Source organism: Pinus tabuliformis, chromosome 7, assembly GCF_031772625.1.
Source record: "Pinus tabuliformis cultivar Carrire ecotype Pingquan chromosome 7, CPIR1, whole genome shotgun sequence".
Classification (NCBI taxonomy): Eukaryota; Viridiplantae; Streptophyta; class Pinopsida; order Pinales; family Pinaceae; genus Pinus; species Pinus tabuliformis.
Window position 1 is genome coordinate 1,718,700,617 of NC_142293.1, and position 17,955 is coordinate 1,718,718,571.

The following is a 17,955-nucleotide window of genomic DNA, read 5'->3' on the forward strand; positions in this document are numbered from 1 at the left end:
ATATTTGGTGAGTCTGTCGACCACTACGAAAATCTTGTCCTTGCCTTCAGATACGAGTAATCCCTCAATAAAGTCCATTGATATTTCTTCCCATTTCTGATTCGGAATGTTTAAGGGGTGAAGTAATCCAGGTGTCATAATATTTTCACTTTTATTTCTTTGACATGTGTCACATTTTGCTACATACCTCTGAATATCGCGACTCATACCGTTCTAAAAGAATGATTGACGTGCATTGTAGTAAGTTTTAAAGAATCCTACATGTCCAACTGATAGTGAATCATGTGACTCGTTGAGTATCTTGTATTTAAACTTGGAGTTTGCATTCAAATAGATTCCTCCTTTGTACCATAGAATATCATTCTTCCATTCAAATTTTGAGTTGTTTGGAAGGTTATTGATTATCGCAATTATTTATGGATCCTTGGCATACTCACTTCGAATCTCATTAAGCCATTCAGGAACAACAACCGAGACTGCGAGTAGTGTTGGTTCTTCGTCTTTCCTAGACAAGGCGTCTGCTACTACATTGCCTTTTCCCTTTTTATGTATTATTTCCATGTCAAAGGTGACAATTTTTTCAATCTATTTTTGTTGTTCTTTGGAAAGTGTTTTTTGTTGAAGGAGGTGCTGGAGACTGTTATGGTCTGTTTGTATGGAGAACTTACTTCCCAAATGATATTGTCTCCACTTAGCCAGTGCGTGCATAATAGCGAGCATTTCCTTGTTGTATGTGGACTTAAGATGTTCTCTTTTATTGAGCGTCCTGCGTTCAAAAGCTATTGGGTGCCCTTCTTGCATTAACACTGCACCTATACCGAATTTGGAAGCATCACACTCGATGATAAATGGTTTAGAGAAATTTGGCGTTGCCAATACCGGGGCATTAGACATAACTTCCTTCAGTTCTTCAAAACACATTCCTGCTTTCTCATCCCATTGAAATGAATTCTTCTTTTAAAGGTTTGTCAGAGATGCATTATACGTGCATAGTTTTTAATAAATCTTCGGCAATATCCAGTTAATCCTAAGAACCCTCTTAGCTTGGATATATTAACTGGTTTGGTGCATTCCTTTATAGCTTTGATTTTATTAGGGTCCACTTTTACACCTTCATGGGATATAATATGTCCGAGGTATTTTACTTCTTCCTTTCCAAAGGTGCATTTGGATTATTTTGCATAAACTGATGCTCTTTCAGTAGTGTAAGAACTTTATCCAGATATTGTAAGTGCTCCTTCCAAGTTTTACTGTAAATTAAAATATCGTCAAAGAATACTAATACAAACTTCCTAAGATATGTGGACGAAATAATGCGTTCATAGTGGTTGGAACGTTGCTGGTGCATTGGTTAACCCAAACAACGTTACTTTAAATTGATAGTGACCTTCGTGTGTTCGGAATGCTGTTTTGGTATGTATTCCAACCTAATTATGATTTGGTAATAGTCTGACCTTAAGTCCAATTTTGAGAAGTATTTTGCGCCATGTAGCTCATCCAACATTTTGTCGATAAACGAGATTGGGAATTTGTTTTTAATTGTTATTTTGTTTAATCCTCTATAGTCAATGCATAGCCTGAATGAACCATCCTCCTTCCTTACCAATACCACTGGAGCAACATACAAACTTTTACTTTTCGAGATGATCCCACACTTTAAAAGGTCTTGGATTAATCTCTCAATTTCCGTCTTTTGGTGATGTGGATATCGATACGGCTTGATGTTGACGGGGTGACCTTGCTTTGATTTCTATTGTATGCTCAATTTCCCTGTTAGGAGGCATTTCCATAGGCAGGTCTTGAAATGTCTTTTCATGCTTCTGAATTAGATCTTATACCTTTGGTGACTCTTCGGTGATCATATTCGCAGATAACATTTCTAATTGGTGACATTGTACTACATAAATTGGTGCTCCTTTTCGAATCATAATCATCTGAGATGATGATACGATTTGATTGTCTGGTGCTTGGAATCCGTATAATTTGTACCTCTGCCCTCCCCAGTTAAATCTTATGAACTATACTTGATGGTTGGGAGCATAAGTGCCTAGAGTTCGTAGCCATTGAATACCTAAGACCACATCTACTCCACCTAATGGTACAGTGAAGAACGGTGATTCTAAATTAAAGTCTTGAATCTGCAATTTTACCTTATGGCATTTCCCTACCTTTTCAATCTTCTTACTGTCCAGTGTCAACGACCATCACCTTCATGTTCGGTAAGGGAAATGTGAAAATGTTGAGTCTCTTTGCCACGGTTGCATCTAAAAATTGTGGGTGCTACCAGAGTCGATGAGAACCACTATGTTGTTCTTCTTTATATGTCCTTTCAATTTTAGAGTTTGAGGTTGTGATATACCTGTCATAGCTGATAGTGACACTTGCGGAATACTTCCATCATCTAATTCTGGAGAGAATTCTGGGGCATCTTCTGTTTCTTCTATGTCGGAATCATCACTGTTTGAATCATTAGTTGCTTCACAGTTATATAGGTTCTTTGATTCTTTTCCTTTAGCAGACCTATGTTTAGGGTCCCACTTCTTGCCACAGCGTTTGCATTTGCCTTATTTTATTCTTTGTATTTCCACGTTAAATTTTTTGCCTTCATGACGATGTGGTGGAACATATCTTGTATTATTCGTATCCACAAACTAGGGCATTCTTCATCTCGAATATACTTTTTCTGGTTTTGACCACAATATCTGTTCAAATTTCTTTTCAGTAGTTTTTGCTTTTCATCTTTCTACTTCTATTGACGTAATGTCATGAAGCTCAAGTTCTAAATGTAGATGAGTTTTAAGTCCGGAGATGTATGATTGAATTAGACGAGATTCTGATAACCCAGGTACTCATGTTGCTAAGGTCTCCCATTCTTGAGTGTATTCATCCACACGTCCTTTTTGTCGTAATCTAATGAGTGTTGAAAAGAACTCTTCTTCCTTTACACCTTGGAATCTGTTAAAGAATGTATCCTTAATTTTCTCCAACTGATGGCGATTGTCGTCTTTTTCCACCACATATACCAATTATATGCTTCTCCTTCAATTTTCATGGAAGCGTGCCTAATCTTTGTCATCATTGTCGATGTCGTAAATCTCGAAGTATTCTTCTGCTTTATTCAACCACGCAACGCTGCATTTTTCGTTCCCATCGAATTTGGGCATCTCGATTTTTGCCTTTCGCTGATACGTTGCTAATGGTGGAGCGAAAAGAGGGTGTTGATTGGTGAATGTATCCTAGAGTTGCTTATTTGAAAAAGTCGCGTTACTATTTCCTTGATGGGGCGTGGCTGATTTTTTTGGAGATTTCGCTTTTTCGTGAGAATTTGATGAATTTGTTGAATCTGATGAATTGTGTTGTTGATTACCTCCATCATCTTGGAGTATTTGTTCGGGTGTAACCTTCGGCCTTCCACACAAGGTGTTCAACAACGCTAATGTCTGATTATGATTCATTTCGGATTGGATCTGGTTTTGCCCAAGCTGTAGTTCTATCCGATTTGTCGTATCCTGAAGCTTCTTGATATCGTCGGAATGCCCGATAAACTTACTCTCGAGATCGACTAATTTTTTGTTGAAATCATCGGAGTGGCTAGTAATTCTATTCTCCAAGTCAATAATTTTTTTGCTGAAATCAGCCATTGACATCGACGACATTGAACGAGTTTGTGGGGGTGTATATTTGTCTACCAGCTTTTATTTTTATTTTTTAAATAATTAAATTAAATTAATTAATTTAATTATATAACATAAGTTTTTTTGTTAAATTAAATTATATATATATATATATATATATAATTTTTATAGCTAACTCCATACCATATAGTTATTAATTTAGAAGTTATTAATAATGTGCTGGACGAATGTTAGGAATCGAATGAATAAAGGAACGCGGTGGAAGGTAGGGCACAGGTGGGTGGCGATGAAGACGGAGGCAGACACAACGGTCGGGGGCACAGGTGGACGACGATGAACTAAGACATCGGAGCCCAGAGAAATAAGACGCGGGCTAGCGGATGGAAGTGGTGAGACGACAGAGATAGCGGCGGTGGTTCGACGGACTGCAGCGGAAGATGTGGCAGCCGGTATGGCAGTGGCCTTGTGACAATGCGAACGTTGGACGCTGCAAACAACGACTGAGGTAGCGTAGCACAGGATGGCAGCGATCTACTCGCTCCGATACCAAATGGAACATACAAACTTAATAATTGAAAGCCATGATAAATATTTTATTAATAATTGATAGATGATGTTTACATTTTGTGTGAGGCCCTGGCTATATACTGCCTTGGGTGCCTCTTGGTGAACGGGCATGATCTTCGGTCATGCCCTTTGCTTAATAAACTATAAACTAACTATTTTTTTATATACCACACTTATTCCATTTCTTACAGGAATTTCTGCTAGAAGCTCGCTTTTTGCAGATGTTTTGATTTTCTTGAGCAGGGATCTCTCTCTCTGATATCCATTTGGCCCATCTTTTTCGCGTCATCATGGAATATGACTTGTTTGCTCCTTGTGATTTTACTAATATTCAGGGAGCTTTGCATGGCTGCCCTTCCTTTTTTGGTGAAGCCATCGATGAATTTCCTCCTTTTCAAGGTAACAATGCTTTTACGGTTAAAGATCACCTTCAGAATGTCATCCTCTGTATAAACAAGTGTCTCCCATATTCTAAATATGAAGATTTTCATTATTACCTTATTTGGAGATGCTTTTGATTGTTTCGTTAATTTCCCTAAGAACACTTTTGATTCTCTACAATCAATCATTGATGCCTTTGAAGATAATTATGGAGATAAAGACAAAGTCAAAGAGAACGCTGAAGTAAAGAAAACTATAGAAGTTGAAAATGGTTTCAAGGAGTTAATTCAAATGGTTAAAAACATACAGTTAAATCAGGCTCAAGTAAGCAAGAATGCACAAGTTAATCAGGCTCAACTTATTAAAGATATGGAACTTAATCAAGCAACATTAACAACTGATCATGTTAGGGGAATTAATTCTATCCAAAGCAAGTTATTGGCCCTAGAAGAAAAGTTGACAATCATGGAATTCAATCATTCAAATCAGATGACGATCATGGTATTTAATCATTCAAATCAACTGACTGCCATGGAAGCAAATTATCAAGAAGAAATAAGTTCGATTCAGAACAGATTGTCAACTATGGATGAAGAAATGGCCATCATGAGATTCGATTATAATAATCGGTTAGCTACCATGTAAGCAAATCATAAGAAAGAGATAAACTATATGCAAAACTGCTTCTTGGGCATGAAAGCAAAGAATGATAAAATTAAAAAGGACATGGAAGCTAGTCAAATGTCTTCAGAATAGGTTATTGACCATGGAGGAAAACCATGCCAAGGAAGTCAGTGCTATGAAGGTGGAACACTCTAACCAGATGGACGCCATAACAATGGAAAAGATACAAGGACAAAAATTTCAACATCAATCAGAGGATGAAAGAAACAAGGAAATGTCAACAGATCATAAGCCTCCTTGTCTGTTGCAACAAGCTCCTTCTTATTATGAGGTCATTTGTTCCATTGAAAAGTAGCTAATTGAAGGTGACCCAGATAAAATGGAAATTAATAAGAATCAGGTTGATACTCACATGGTTGATCCACCAGTGATAACAAATTAGGTTCATAAAGAAACGTAGGTCACAGAAGTCTTGAACATTCCAAATTTTCCATAGGAGCGTTTTTCGGATCAAGAAGGAAGTTGTATGCTAACCGCATCATCATCAACATCACAACCTGCCACATAGAAAAAGCGCAAGAGAAAGAGATTGGGAAAGCGGTTTGATCCATCTGATGGCCGCGAGCAACTTGATTTTTGGATAGGAAAAAGTCCTACCATGTGCAGGATTAGACATGGCACATCTGTGAAACAACCAACAGATTTGCCTGAAAGCAGGCAAATGCTCAACATGCACTACATGGAACACATTTGATGCCATGGGCCATCCTTTGTATTGTATTCTTAACCCTACATCCTTTTTATTTAAGTTTTTCTTTTTAGGTAGATGCTTTTCATGTTATTAGGATAGTTAATAAACGAAGAGCTTATATCTTTCATGTCCTTAACACTATATGATGATTTTTGGATGGACGCTACTTTGGATAACTTGTTTTTTACTTAATCTATGGTTAATCGAATACTAGGGCAGTGGTCTATAATCATTTCTATCTTGTGGTTGTGTCTTGTGTTTAATCTATTCATCTTAGTTAACCAAGATTTGTCCTTAATTCATCAGGTTTTCCATCTTCAAGTCTCCTAGAGCCTGTGTTCCACAGGCTATTCTCATTCATTCACCTTAGGGACTACCCCCCCTTGACTTGTCTAGGAGAGAGTCTAAACGGAGTGAGTAAGGATTAGAGTGACAACCCTTACTCTGAGCGTTGTCACGGTGCCTAGACACTTTGTGTGACAACACCCTTTTTTGCTTTTTCTTTTCTTGATAGTGATTTTGAGAGCTAGCGTATGATACCTGTGATAGTTGGGTATTTTTTTGTTGGATTGTGGTTGTACCTACTCCATCCAGCAGAGCATGATCATACTTGTCCAGAGCTTTCAAGGACATCGTTTTTCCTACAACCGTTGGTAATGAAGACAAACAAACGATTCTTTGGTGACTATCTCTTGTCCTTTTTGTGTAAGAATCTCATAATTTTCATAGACTTCTGCTTTTAGTTTCATTTTTGATAGAACTTAAGTATTAGGAATTGGATCTTTCTTCCACCTTGCTCACTTTCCTCTTGTGATCTTCTTCAGTTCACAATGCATTGGTCTTTTTGTTCTAGTCATTTAGTTATTCATATAAAACAAATCACTTTGTTACTTAAAAATTTGTGCATTTTAGGCAGTTTGGGCATATATGTAGGCATTGTAGGTCGTGTTTTTCATTTTTAATGCAGAAATAGAGAGAAACCTTATGCTTTTCCCATTTCCATGCATTGAAAAAGTCCAGAAACATTTAATTTAGCATAGACAGCCTTAAAACAATCATATTAGCTTGCTCTAATTTCTGTTTTTGCAACTTAGTTTATCAGTTTATTGCGCCCCTAGCTTAGACTAGTTTTCTGCATGGCTTTTTATACATTTTCTGCATTTAGGACACTTTTAAGCTTCTTGTTTGTTATATGTAGTTGCAGATTCATTGAGGGCAGCAACATTAATATTAATTTCTGGTGTTACTGATCATTTTCTTTTGAGTATTGACCCCTTGATCATTTAGGGATACCTTCTGAAATTAGCAAGCCGTAACTTTGAAGTGTGGGGAAGTCAGTGAGATGACTGCGCTTCTTTCCTAGTTTCCAGACCCCTTCCAGGTCTTGCATGGTGGGAATCTTTTGGTGATAACAAGGTTTATTCCAGATAAGGAAAATTTATCCCCGCAAAACATCCAAAATACTTCTCACTATTCAGTTGTGTATGCACGTGCCACGTACATTAACAGAACCAGAGTTTCTGAGAAAAGTGCCTAACTTTAATGCCCCTTAACAACAGGTGTATCCAAGTTTAAAGACAGCTACATGCATGTAGTGCAATTAATCTTAAACCAAGTCATGTAATGGTTGAATACATTACACTTCATCCATGTGCATGCAGAAAAGCAGTTCTCTGTAATAGCCATCAGATGCCTTGTGCATGTGCTTGCAGGAGGTCAGCTACAAAATAAGAACTCTCATTGAAGCATGGATGGAATTTTAAAACTGGTTGTCTAACGTGTTCCAGACTTAACTAATCACAACGGTCCTACTTGATTATATTAATGCTATTTATTATTATTTATAAACATTACACAGATAGTATGAGTATGATCTGTAAACAGTTTTTTTTCTCCACAATGTAGCTGATATGGGGAATGTAATAAGTTCAATTTTCAAGAGCATAGCCAATGTTTATAAAATTTACCCTATGCACATGTCATTCTTAGCTTGCCCATTGATGTGCAGATCATAGGCGATGCCTTTTTACAGTAATTGTTTCTAGTAATGGCAATAGAGTCTATGAAATACCTCTCTCGTTTTATCACGAGTAATGACATGAATACACATCTGACATGCAAATATGGATCTGGGCAGGCTGGTTTGCTAGGGATCCAAATGTTCTTCGTCGAGTTGGCCATGTACTATTGCAGTTGCCATTGTCAGACTTCAGACGGTCAAGGCGTGTCATAGTTGCTGATGACTGCTTTCAGCTTTCGACAATTCCAGAAGAGAATACTCTTGGTGTCATCACTAGATCTGTTGAAAATCTACCAGGTTGTAAGTAAGATGCAAGTTAGGATTTTGTTGGGGCATGTGTCAAAATATGATCATCTCTTCTAAGTTCTGTTTTGATAGAATCTTTCTATTTTTGATGAGCAGAAGAAATTAAACTTCTGATTGGAAGAGAATTGGCATTCTGTCAATCTGTTTTCTGGGTTTGTTGTAACGCTTCATAAATATAGCAGGTCAAGTTTTAAATCATATAAATCTGGGGCAGTATGTTGCTTCCAAAGTACCAAGTCTCAAGGTTTTCAAAAATGAAGAAAGCAGAAATGGAGAAGGAAATTCTACTTTGAAGAATCTTTGCAATGCATTCCTCTTACTGCAAAGGTACAATCCCTTGAAGAAGAATAAGCATTATGTATACTTTCAGGGTTTGGATTTGACTAATCAATGCACTTTTTGTTTAGACATGTCTCCCCCCAGTCATACTTGCAATATTAGTCTTTGCATTTGACAGTTTTGAATGAAAATATTTGAATATTTATGAATCCCATACAGTGGTGTAATTAATTGATGAGTGATAACTATTTTTGAAATGTTCAAGGTGGTGTTTTAGGTTGTTTTTGTTGAACTTAAAATATATGAAAACAACACTATATATACTACATATACCAAAAAATATACTGATTTATTCACTTTTTTCAGTATTTAATTTGACAGTTTTGGGTCAAATTTGAATTAAAAGAATATTGTATTTGTTTTTGTTTGAATGTATTAACCTATAAAGAAAATTGCTTGATTTTCATTATGGAACTTAATGGTGAAGTTGATCATATTATTTTTTGTCGATAAATTTTCTTTGAATTTCATTGTTTCCGACTTTGAAGACAAACACGTGTAATAAGTGTTGAAATTCCATGCAAATGCAGTAGAATACAATTTACAGATCTGATAATTACTTCCTAATGAGTTTCCAAACAGTATTTCTTATGCCACTAGTATCATTGCATGATTACACACACAAAATCTCAACTGTTAATTTTAGATAACAATGGTATGTTCTATACTTGCAACAATTACTTCAATTTCTTTTTATCAGCCCAATGACAATGTCCACCTAATTACCGATAGCAATCACATTAACCATTATTCACATTGACAGTCACTGTAGATAGAACATAAACAATAAATGCAGAAGACAAGCCAGGACAAGAGAACACCAGAATTTGGCTAATGCCAGGGAAAAACTCCAAGATGGGGAAAACCTTTTGATTAATTCTTCTTATTATTATATCAAATGTTCAGCAGAGAGAGAGAGGAAACTCTGTGGTCAAACAAGCCTGCGGTCAACGAACGTCAAAGTGCCAAGAAATTCTCGGTTTCTGTGCCAAACAGTACGGCCTGCCCAAACATAATCTCCCAGAAAAATCATAGGCAAAGGAGGACAAATAGCCTTTGGTCAATGCTGTTCAAACCCTGCAATAGATCAGAAATTTGGCCTCCTGAAATTCATTCTCCTTTCTGCCACACGTGTGAAAAGATTAGCTGCCCAATGAGGTGTACAAACAGATCATAGATCAATACACCAGTGTTCTTATCGTGGTTAAAACCCTCAAGGAGGGAAACAGTGCATGGCCTGAGCAAACGCAGCCACTTTAGGCAATTTATTAATAAAAGAAAGAAAATTTACATAAGCTTCTCTCATGAAAGGTCACCCTACAAATGACCCTCCATGCTCTTTAAATAGAGATCATGGACCAATCGGGTGTCAAGCCACGGATCAAGTGTCGGTAATACCGAGGAGAGAATGAACCTTCAGATCACTTCATGTCTAGAACATATCGTGACCATCGGATTGTAAGTTACAAAAGTAAAGAAACACACTTTACTTAACTCTACACTAGACCAAGTTATACTTAACTATTTCCTATGTGTAGGAATATCCTAACATCCCCCCTTAAGAACAACTTGGGATAGGATTGAAGAATGTACAAATATGACACAATAGGAGAAGGAAGGAGGCATTAGAGCCCATCCCCCCTTAGTGACAACTTCCTGAACTCCAACCATAAATCGAAGTTTAGTAAACTTTGCCTTTGTGAGAGCCTTTGTAAAGATGTCTGCAACTTGATCATCGGTTGAACAGTATTGCACTTCAAGAACATGGTCATGAATGAGATTTCTGATGAAGTGCATGTGTAGTTCAATGTGTTCGCTGCGCTGATGTTGGACTGGATCTTTGCATAGTTGAATGGCACCTTGATTATCACACCAAAGTGTAGTCAGACGCTGTTGCTGAAAGCCAAACTCTGACAGGATCTAATGAAGCCATAGGGCTTCCTTACTAGCTTCCATGACGCCATGATACTCTGCTTCTGCTGAAGCAAGAACATGGTCATGAATGAGCTTTTTGATGAAGTGCATGTGTAGTTCAATGTGTTTGCTGTGTTGATGTTGGAATGGATCTTTGCATAGTTGAATGGCACTTTGATTATCACACAAAAGTGTAGTCAGATGCTGCTGCTGAAAGCCAAACTCTGAAAGGATCTGATGAAGCCACAGTGCTTCCGTACTAGCTTCTACTTCACCATGATACTCTGCTTCTGCTGAAGAAATAGAAATGACACTTTGTTTCTTGCAAGCCCATGTAATAGGTCCAGAACCAAGAGTGAAGACATAACCTGCAGTAGACCTCCGATCATCAGTGTCACCAGCCCAATCAAAATCATTGAAACCAACCAATAGAGGAGATGCTTTTGCACTGTAGTGAATCCCAAACTGAACTGTACCTCAAACATAACGAAGTATTCTTTTAGCTACTTCCCAGTGACTTTCACGTGGGTTTTGCGTAAATCGAGCAATAAGGCCAACAACAAAAGAAAGGTCAGGACAGGTATGGGTTAGATACAAAAGTTTTCCTACAAGTTGATGGTGTAAGGTAGCATCAACTTCAGGGGAAGTACAAGTCACTGAAAGTTTGGCTCCAGACTGAAAGGGAGAAGGGGCTGGCTTACAGTCTTCCATGTGAAAGTGGCGTAGAAGACCACAAGCATACTTGGACAGGGAAAGGGAAATACCTTCCTTGGATTGCAAGACTTGAAGACCAAGAAAATAATGCAAGTGTCTTAAGTCTGTCATTTCAAACTTCTTTTTAAGACTGGACTTCACATGGTTTATAAGGTTGGGATCACAACCAGTAAGGATAAGATCGTCAACATAAAGAACAAGAATGATAAGAGACTTACCCACCTTCTTGGTGTAGACAATATTGTTAGAATGACACCTAGAAAAGCCAGTATCTAAGAGAAAGCTATCCATTTTGGCATACCAAGCCCGAGGGGCTTGCTTGAGACCATAAAGGCTGGAGTTTGTTTGTATAAAGCCAGGAGGTTGTTCCATATAGATTTCTTCATGCAAGTCCCCATGCAAGAAGGCAGATTTAACATCCATCTGATGGACTTCCCATTTGAAAGACGTAGCAAGGGAAAGAACAAGGCAGATAGAGTTCATTATTTGAAAGACGTAGCAAGGGAAAGAACAACGCAGATACAGTTCATTTTGGAAACAGGGGAGAAGGTTTCAATATAGTCAATGTCTTCAACTTGTGAAAAACCCTTAGCAACAAGACAAACTTTATGTTTATCAACTTTCCATCTGGTCCAAACTTGGTTTTGTAAACCCATTTACATCTAACAAGTTTTCTTCCCTTTGGAAGAGAAACAAAATCCCATGTATCATTTGCCAATAATGAACAATATTCTTCATTCATAGATGCGTCCCAATCTGGATGGCCTGAAGCTTCTGTAGAGGTGTCAGGATCATAATTCGCTGAAGCTTGAGCCAATAAAGAAGAGGCTCTATCGAATTGAGAATGTGTATTTCGCTGATTTGTAGGATCACCTGCAAGAGAACTTGCTGCATCCCAAGTAGCACAGACCCATTTTGGAAGCTAAGGCGCTGAAGGAGGATCTTGAGAAGGTGGCACATCCGCCGAACTAAGCTTGTAGGCCGATATATTTTCAGCAAAATTTACATCTCTTCTAACGATAACATTTTTGGACTTAGGTGAAAGATGTCTATATCTTTTGACATTTTCAGAATATCCAACAAAAATACATTTTTCACTCTTAGGTTCTAACGTTTTATGTTTCTCATCGAGAATATGGGCCCGTGCTTCACTTCCAAAAACATGAAAGTGACTCACATCTGGTTTAATTGAGTTCCATGCTTCTTCTGGAGTGATATTCTTTAAAACCTTAGTAGGAGTGTGATTTACTATGTAATTTGCACTGTTAATTTCTTCTGCCCAAAATTTAAGACTAAGTCCTTTAGATTGAAGCATACAATTAGCCATTTCCTTTAAGGTGCGATTCTTCCTTTCAGCTACACCATTTGTTGTGGAATATATGGAATAGTATGTTGCATTTGAATTCCATGCTCCATGCAAAAGTTGATAAATTTGTTGTTAACATATTCTCTGCCATTATCAGTTCTTAGCTTAAGAATTTGATGTCTAGATTGTTTCTCAACAAAGGCCTTAAAGGCCAAGAACATGTTAAATACTTCACTCTTGAGTTTTAAGAAGTATACCCAAGTGCGTTTGGAGAAATCATCAATGAAAGTTAAGAAATACTTGTAGCCAGAGAATGAAACAACTGGAAGTGGAGCACATAAATCACTATGCACGGTAAAGGGGCTGAGGCATGCCAAGAGGCAAGTTTTTCAAAACTATCCTGATGATGTTTTCCGAGTACACATCCAGAACAAACACCATCTCTGCAAGATACCATAGGAAGACCTGTCACCATATTTTCTTTACATAGATTTTGAAGCGAGCGATAGTTTAGGTGACCAAATCGCTTATGCCAAAGTTTGCTCACTTCATCATTATGAGCAACAAACACCGAGGGAAGAGTTGATGACCCAAAGTTGGTAAACTTATACAACCTTGTAGAATCATCAGCAATGCCAGTGGCTAAAATCTGTCTAGGATCTCTTAGGTCCTTAATTACAACATCATGAGGTGAAAATTCAACAATTTTACCTCCACCTTAATGAGTTATCTGATATACAGATAGAAGGTTGTAGGATAAGGTTGGAACACATAATACATCATTAAATTGACCATTGTCTAGATGAATAGTTCTAGTCCCTACAACACTAAGAGATCTATCATCAATAACATATATATTTTTGGTGTTACAATCATTTAAAGAAGAAAACATGGCTTTGTTTTTGGCCATGTGATAAGAAGCTCCAGAATCAATGAGCCACTCATGAGAATGAGAAGAAGAAGATACATTTAGTGCATAACCAGACTGAGATGCTTGACAACCACATGTAGAAAGTGATATTTCTGAAGATGAAATTGAAGTTGAAGAATGCTCCAAATGGATGTTATGCTTCTTCATTGCTGCTTCCAAGGCCTCCATCTTCTTAAAGCATTTGGATTCTAAGTGGCCATCTCGATTATAAAAGTTGCAATGTCTATCAGTCTTCTTCCCTTTGTTTTTATTTGCCTTATCATTTTGTTGAATAGATTTTTCATTTTGAGGCTGAAAGTGCTTAGGACCCTTGTTTGGTTTAGGACCATTCTTTTTAGGATACTGTTTCTTAGGATTCTTTGAGTTTGGTTGTTGTTGGGCGGCTAAGGCTTTCTTAGAAGAGTTTCCAAGATTAAGAAGACCAAGATGTAAGAGTTTTTCATGTTCTCTTATCAAAAAATCAGAAAATGCATCAAAAGAGGGGGACTTGTAGGCTTGTTCTTGAGAAATAAAGGTTTCTCAAGTAGAATGGAAAGTGGAAACAAACACAGTGTAGGCTGGTCCCAACTTAGTAAGAATGGAATATATAAGGCTACCATCTTTTTTCTTAACCATAACACCTTCCAAGAGAAGTCTAAGGGTCTTGAACTTGGACAAAAAATTTTCAATGGAAGAAAAATTATTGGTGTCCAACGTATGCAACTCATTTCTTAGTTGATGGGCTCTAATTTCATTTTTAATTTCAAAAACTTTATTGAGTTGTTTCATTGCTTCATTAGGGGTATCAAGTTTTGCGATATGGAATCTTAGGTCTGGAGACATAGGCATCCCTATCAACCCACGTGCTTGATCTTGTTTATTTTCCCATTTGACTGCCTTATCTTCATCTTTAGGGTTAGACTCTTGGCTTGAGACTATTCTATAAAGACCTTTACTTCTAAGTAAATCCTCCATGTAGGACACCCATTGGAAGTAGTTGGTGCTGTCAAGAATAACTTAACTTGGAATTTCCATTGTAACAGAAACTGAAGCTGTAGATTCTCAAACTAAGTGTTCCAATGGAAAGATCTTGAAAAATTAGGCCAATAAAAAAAAAAAAACCGGCTTCTAGATGAAGAAGTTATGGTTTTTTGAAGAAGAGTTGTTGAAGATGCCGACGAAGTGCGGGAATGTGCGGAAGTGAATGATAATGTTATATTTATAAAAAATCCCCCCCCGTTTTTAAACTTAATCTAATTAACTCACTTAAAAAAAAAGATTTTGTGACCCACTTTTATAAATAAGTGAAAGTCACTTTTACAATGGCACTTTATGAGCTACTTACTAAGTTGTAATTTAAATAAAAGATGAAGAGACTTTAGAATTATAAGTGGCTCACTTTTTATAATGGGTGAGAACACTTTTACATAACGTAACTCTAAAACATAAGTTACATGTGGTTTTTGAAAAAGTCATGCAACAAAAAGAAAGACTTGAACCCAAGACCTCTATTCTCATAAAGTAACTTTGGACCAAGTGAGCTAGTTTAAAAGGTTAGTAATTTTTGGAAAAGAGGAAGGGTGTTTTTGTTTTTGGTCACTGAAGCTTTGGGGTGCGTGCTTACTTGAAAAAGCCTTTTTTGCCTACAAAACAAAATACCACACAACCCAACATGGACATGCAACAAAAACTAAACCTTACGGCTTGAAGTTAGCTTTTGTTGGAAACTAAATATTTTCCTCAAAGTTTCTGATTTTCCGAGATCACACTAAGGCGCGGTGGAAAAGAGCATACACACAAGGAAAATCCTTCCTTTTTGTTTCTAATTTGCTCAGATCGCATAGAGTCGCGAGGCAAAGAACATAACGCAAAAATGAAAGGTATAGATCTTGTAATGTAAAACAAAGAGATAAATAAACCGAAATAAACAGAGAGATAAATAACTAAAACTACAAATAAATACTGTATACCTCCGGATCTTAAAAATGACATAGCTAGGGCTATTGGAAACTTTCCGCGTGAAATGAAAGGGGTTCCTCACCGGAATAGATGCTCCTAACATAATAGAGCAGTCCTCTCGGCCCAAAAGTAGTAAAAAACAATAGATCTAGGAAACGACAGTCAGATGCAGTTGTGCCGACTTCGGATTTGGATCACCAACGGATGCGGCCCTCAAATAGCTCCGATACCATGTAGGAATTTACAGTGTAAGTTCCTCAAATAGAACACCAAAGGACACGGCTCACAAACAAATCACAGATCAATACACCAGTATTATTGAGTGGTTAAAACCCTCAAAGAGGGAAACAGGCCACGGCCTGAGTCATCGTGGCCACTTCAGGCAATTTATTAATAAAAGAAAGAAAATTTACATAAGCTTCTCTTATGAACGGTCACCCTACAAATGACCCTCCATGCTCTTTAATTAGAGATCATGGACCAATTGGGTGTTAAGCCACAGATCAAGTGTCAGTAATACCGAGGAGAGAATGAATCATCAGATCACTTACGTCTAGAACATATCGTGACCGTCAGATTGTAAGTTACAAAAGTACATAGTAAAGAAACACACTTTACCTAACTCTACACTAGACCAAGTTATACTTAACTATTTCCTATGTGTCAGAATATCCTAACAAAAAACAATGTGGAAAAGGCTAAGTCGAGATTAAATCGGCAAGGTTCTAGAAATTGAAAAAGTCGTTAAAGTCGGGAGGTTTTTGAAAAAGTCTGCAAAATTAAAAGAATACAAAGATATTCATTTTTAATTTTTTAATTTTTTTTTTAAAGTCGTTAAAAACTACCTCACTCATGATTTTTTGGAAAAACTTCCAATTTTATCCCAAGTTTTTCAATAAAATCCCAATTTTTTGTTTTTTGTTTTTAAGTCGTTAAAGAAACTACCTCACTTAAGATTTTTTGGAAAAAATCCCGATAAATCCAGACTTTTCGATTTAATCCCAACTTTTCAACTAGGAAAAAATTGCCAACAAGTCGGCTGATTAAATCGGCTAGTCCAAAAAATTAGACATTGCTGATTTAATCACGACTTTTTGGCGACTTTTTCCACATTGGTCAAAAGACATGTTGCTTGGGCTTCATGAGCCTACATGATGGTGTGGCTGACCTTAAGAATTTACATGTGTGTGCTTGACCTCAAAAACATATTTCTCCTTGTCCAAATTCAATGATCTTTAGGTCGATTTTGGTCCTCTCGAAAAGAGGAATTCAATGCAATAATTCTCTCCATCAAATGAGTTATACAAAGTGGAATTTGGCCCTAGTTGCCAATTTTAACATCAACTGTAAATGCAGCGGAAAAAATAACGATCATAGAAAGACGACCATGGACATTGGACACAATATTTTTACCTTGGGAAACCCAACCATGGGAGAAAACCCAACAAACTTTTCTTGAGGAGAAATTGCCTTTTCAGCAAGGTTTACAAATCAGAAATTTGTCTAGAAATCCATACAAATATTACATGTCAAATCACTACTCAAACTTGGTCAAATTGCTGCTAGTCAATGCTAGTAAAACCAATCAAAAGTCAACTTTCAAAAGTCAATTTTCTGTGGTCAAACCCATGCACGTGACTCTTGCTGTAAATATTCATGCAGTCAAACTCGCATTTGCGAACTTGTGGTCAAGCTCTGCGGTCAATGCTGGCCAAATGGTCCATGGTCAATCTCTATCAAACAATTTGGTCAAACTTAGTCAGATAGTCTATGGTTAAACTTAGTCAAACTCGATGAAATATCCCATATGTGCGATATGGGTATCATTAGGAGCAAGAATTTAGGGTTAGGGTCAGGTTTAGGGTTTTGCACTTCACTTAGAATTTTGTGCTGAGGGTTAGGATTTTCTCGAATTAGGGTCTCGCATATAGAGTTATCCAAGACATGCTCCAACTTAGGTTTGCCATTCAAGGGTTTTCTTTTTGGCATTTAGGGTTTGTAATCAACATCAAGGGTTTCATCTTATTGACATCAATGACAACTTTATCCAACAATCTCCCCCTTTGTCATTGATGGAAATATTGTCCCCCTTTCAACATTTTCTCCTCCTTTGACATCAATGGCAAAAGGGGAATTTTCTTGGCAATCATCAAGTGCTCCCCCTATTATCATGCTTCTTCTTGTTGATGTTATCATTCAACTCTACATGTGATAAATCTACTTCTGCTGACTTGTGCTCACCCTGTCATGGTGCTACTACTTTTGTCATCTTGCCCTTTTTACCATCAGGCTGCTATCTCTATCTTTATCGAGGACAACTCCCCTTGACTGTATGCATGACTTTATTATGCCCTTTTAATTTGCTCAACAACAAGTATTGGTGCCCTGAGCATTTAGGGTACATTCAACATGTTATTCTGGTGCAACCTGCTTCCTCCTCCAAACTTTTGTGACTCTCTTTTCTTGCTTAATCGACGATTCTTCAGATTGTCTAAGGACCCACTTTAATTTGCAATCTCTAGCTAAATG

At 37.2% G+C, this 17,955-nt stretch overlaps 1 protein-coding gene across 4 annotated transcripts in view; it reads left to right on the top strand.

The window, feature by feature from the left end:
* Window positions 1–17,955, top strand: part of LOC149255202 (translocon at the outer membrane of chloroplasts 64-like) — a 257,950-nt gene that overhangs the window by 114,793 nt on the left and 125,202 nt on the right. The window contains exons 5-6 of one of the 4 annotated variants that reach the window (XM_089460380.1): window positions 8,096–8,278; window positions 8,464–8,611. In XM_089460380.1, coding sequence (XP_089316506.1) covers window positions 8,096–8,278; window positions 8,464–8,611 — 331 coding nt within the window. The remainder of the gene's footprint in view (window positions 1–8,095; window positions 8,279–8,463; window positions 8,612–17,955) is intronic. The other 3 variants (XM_089460381.1, XM_089460382.1, XM_089460383.1) reach the window with 3 other exon arrangements.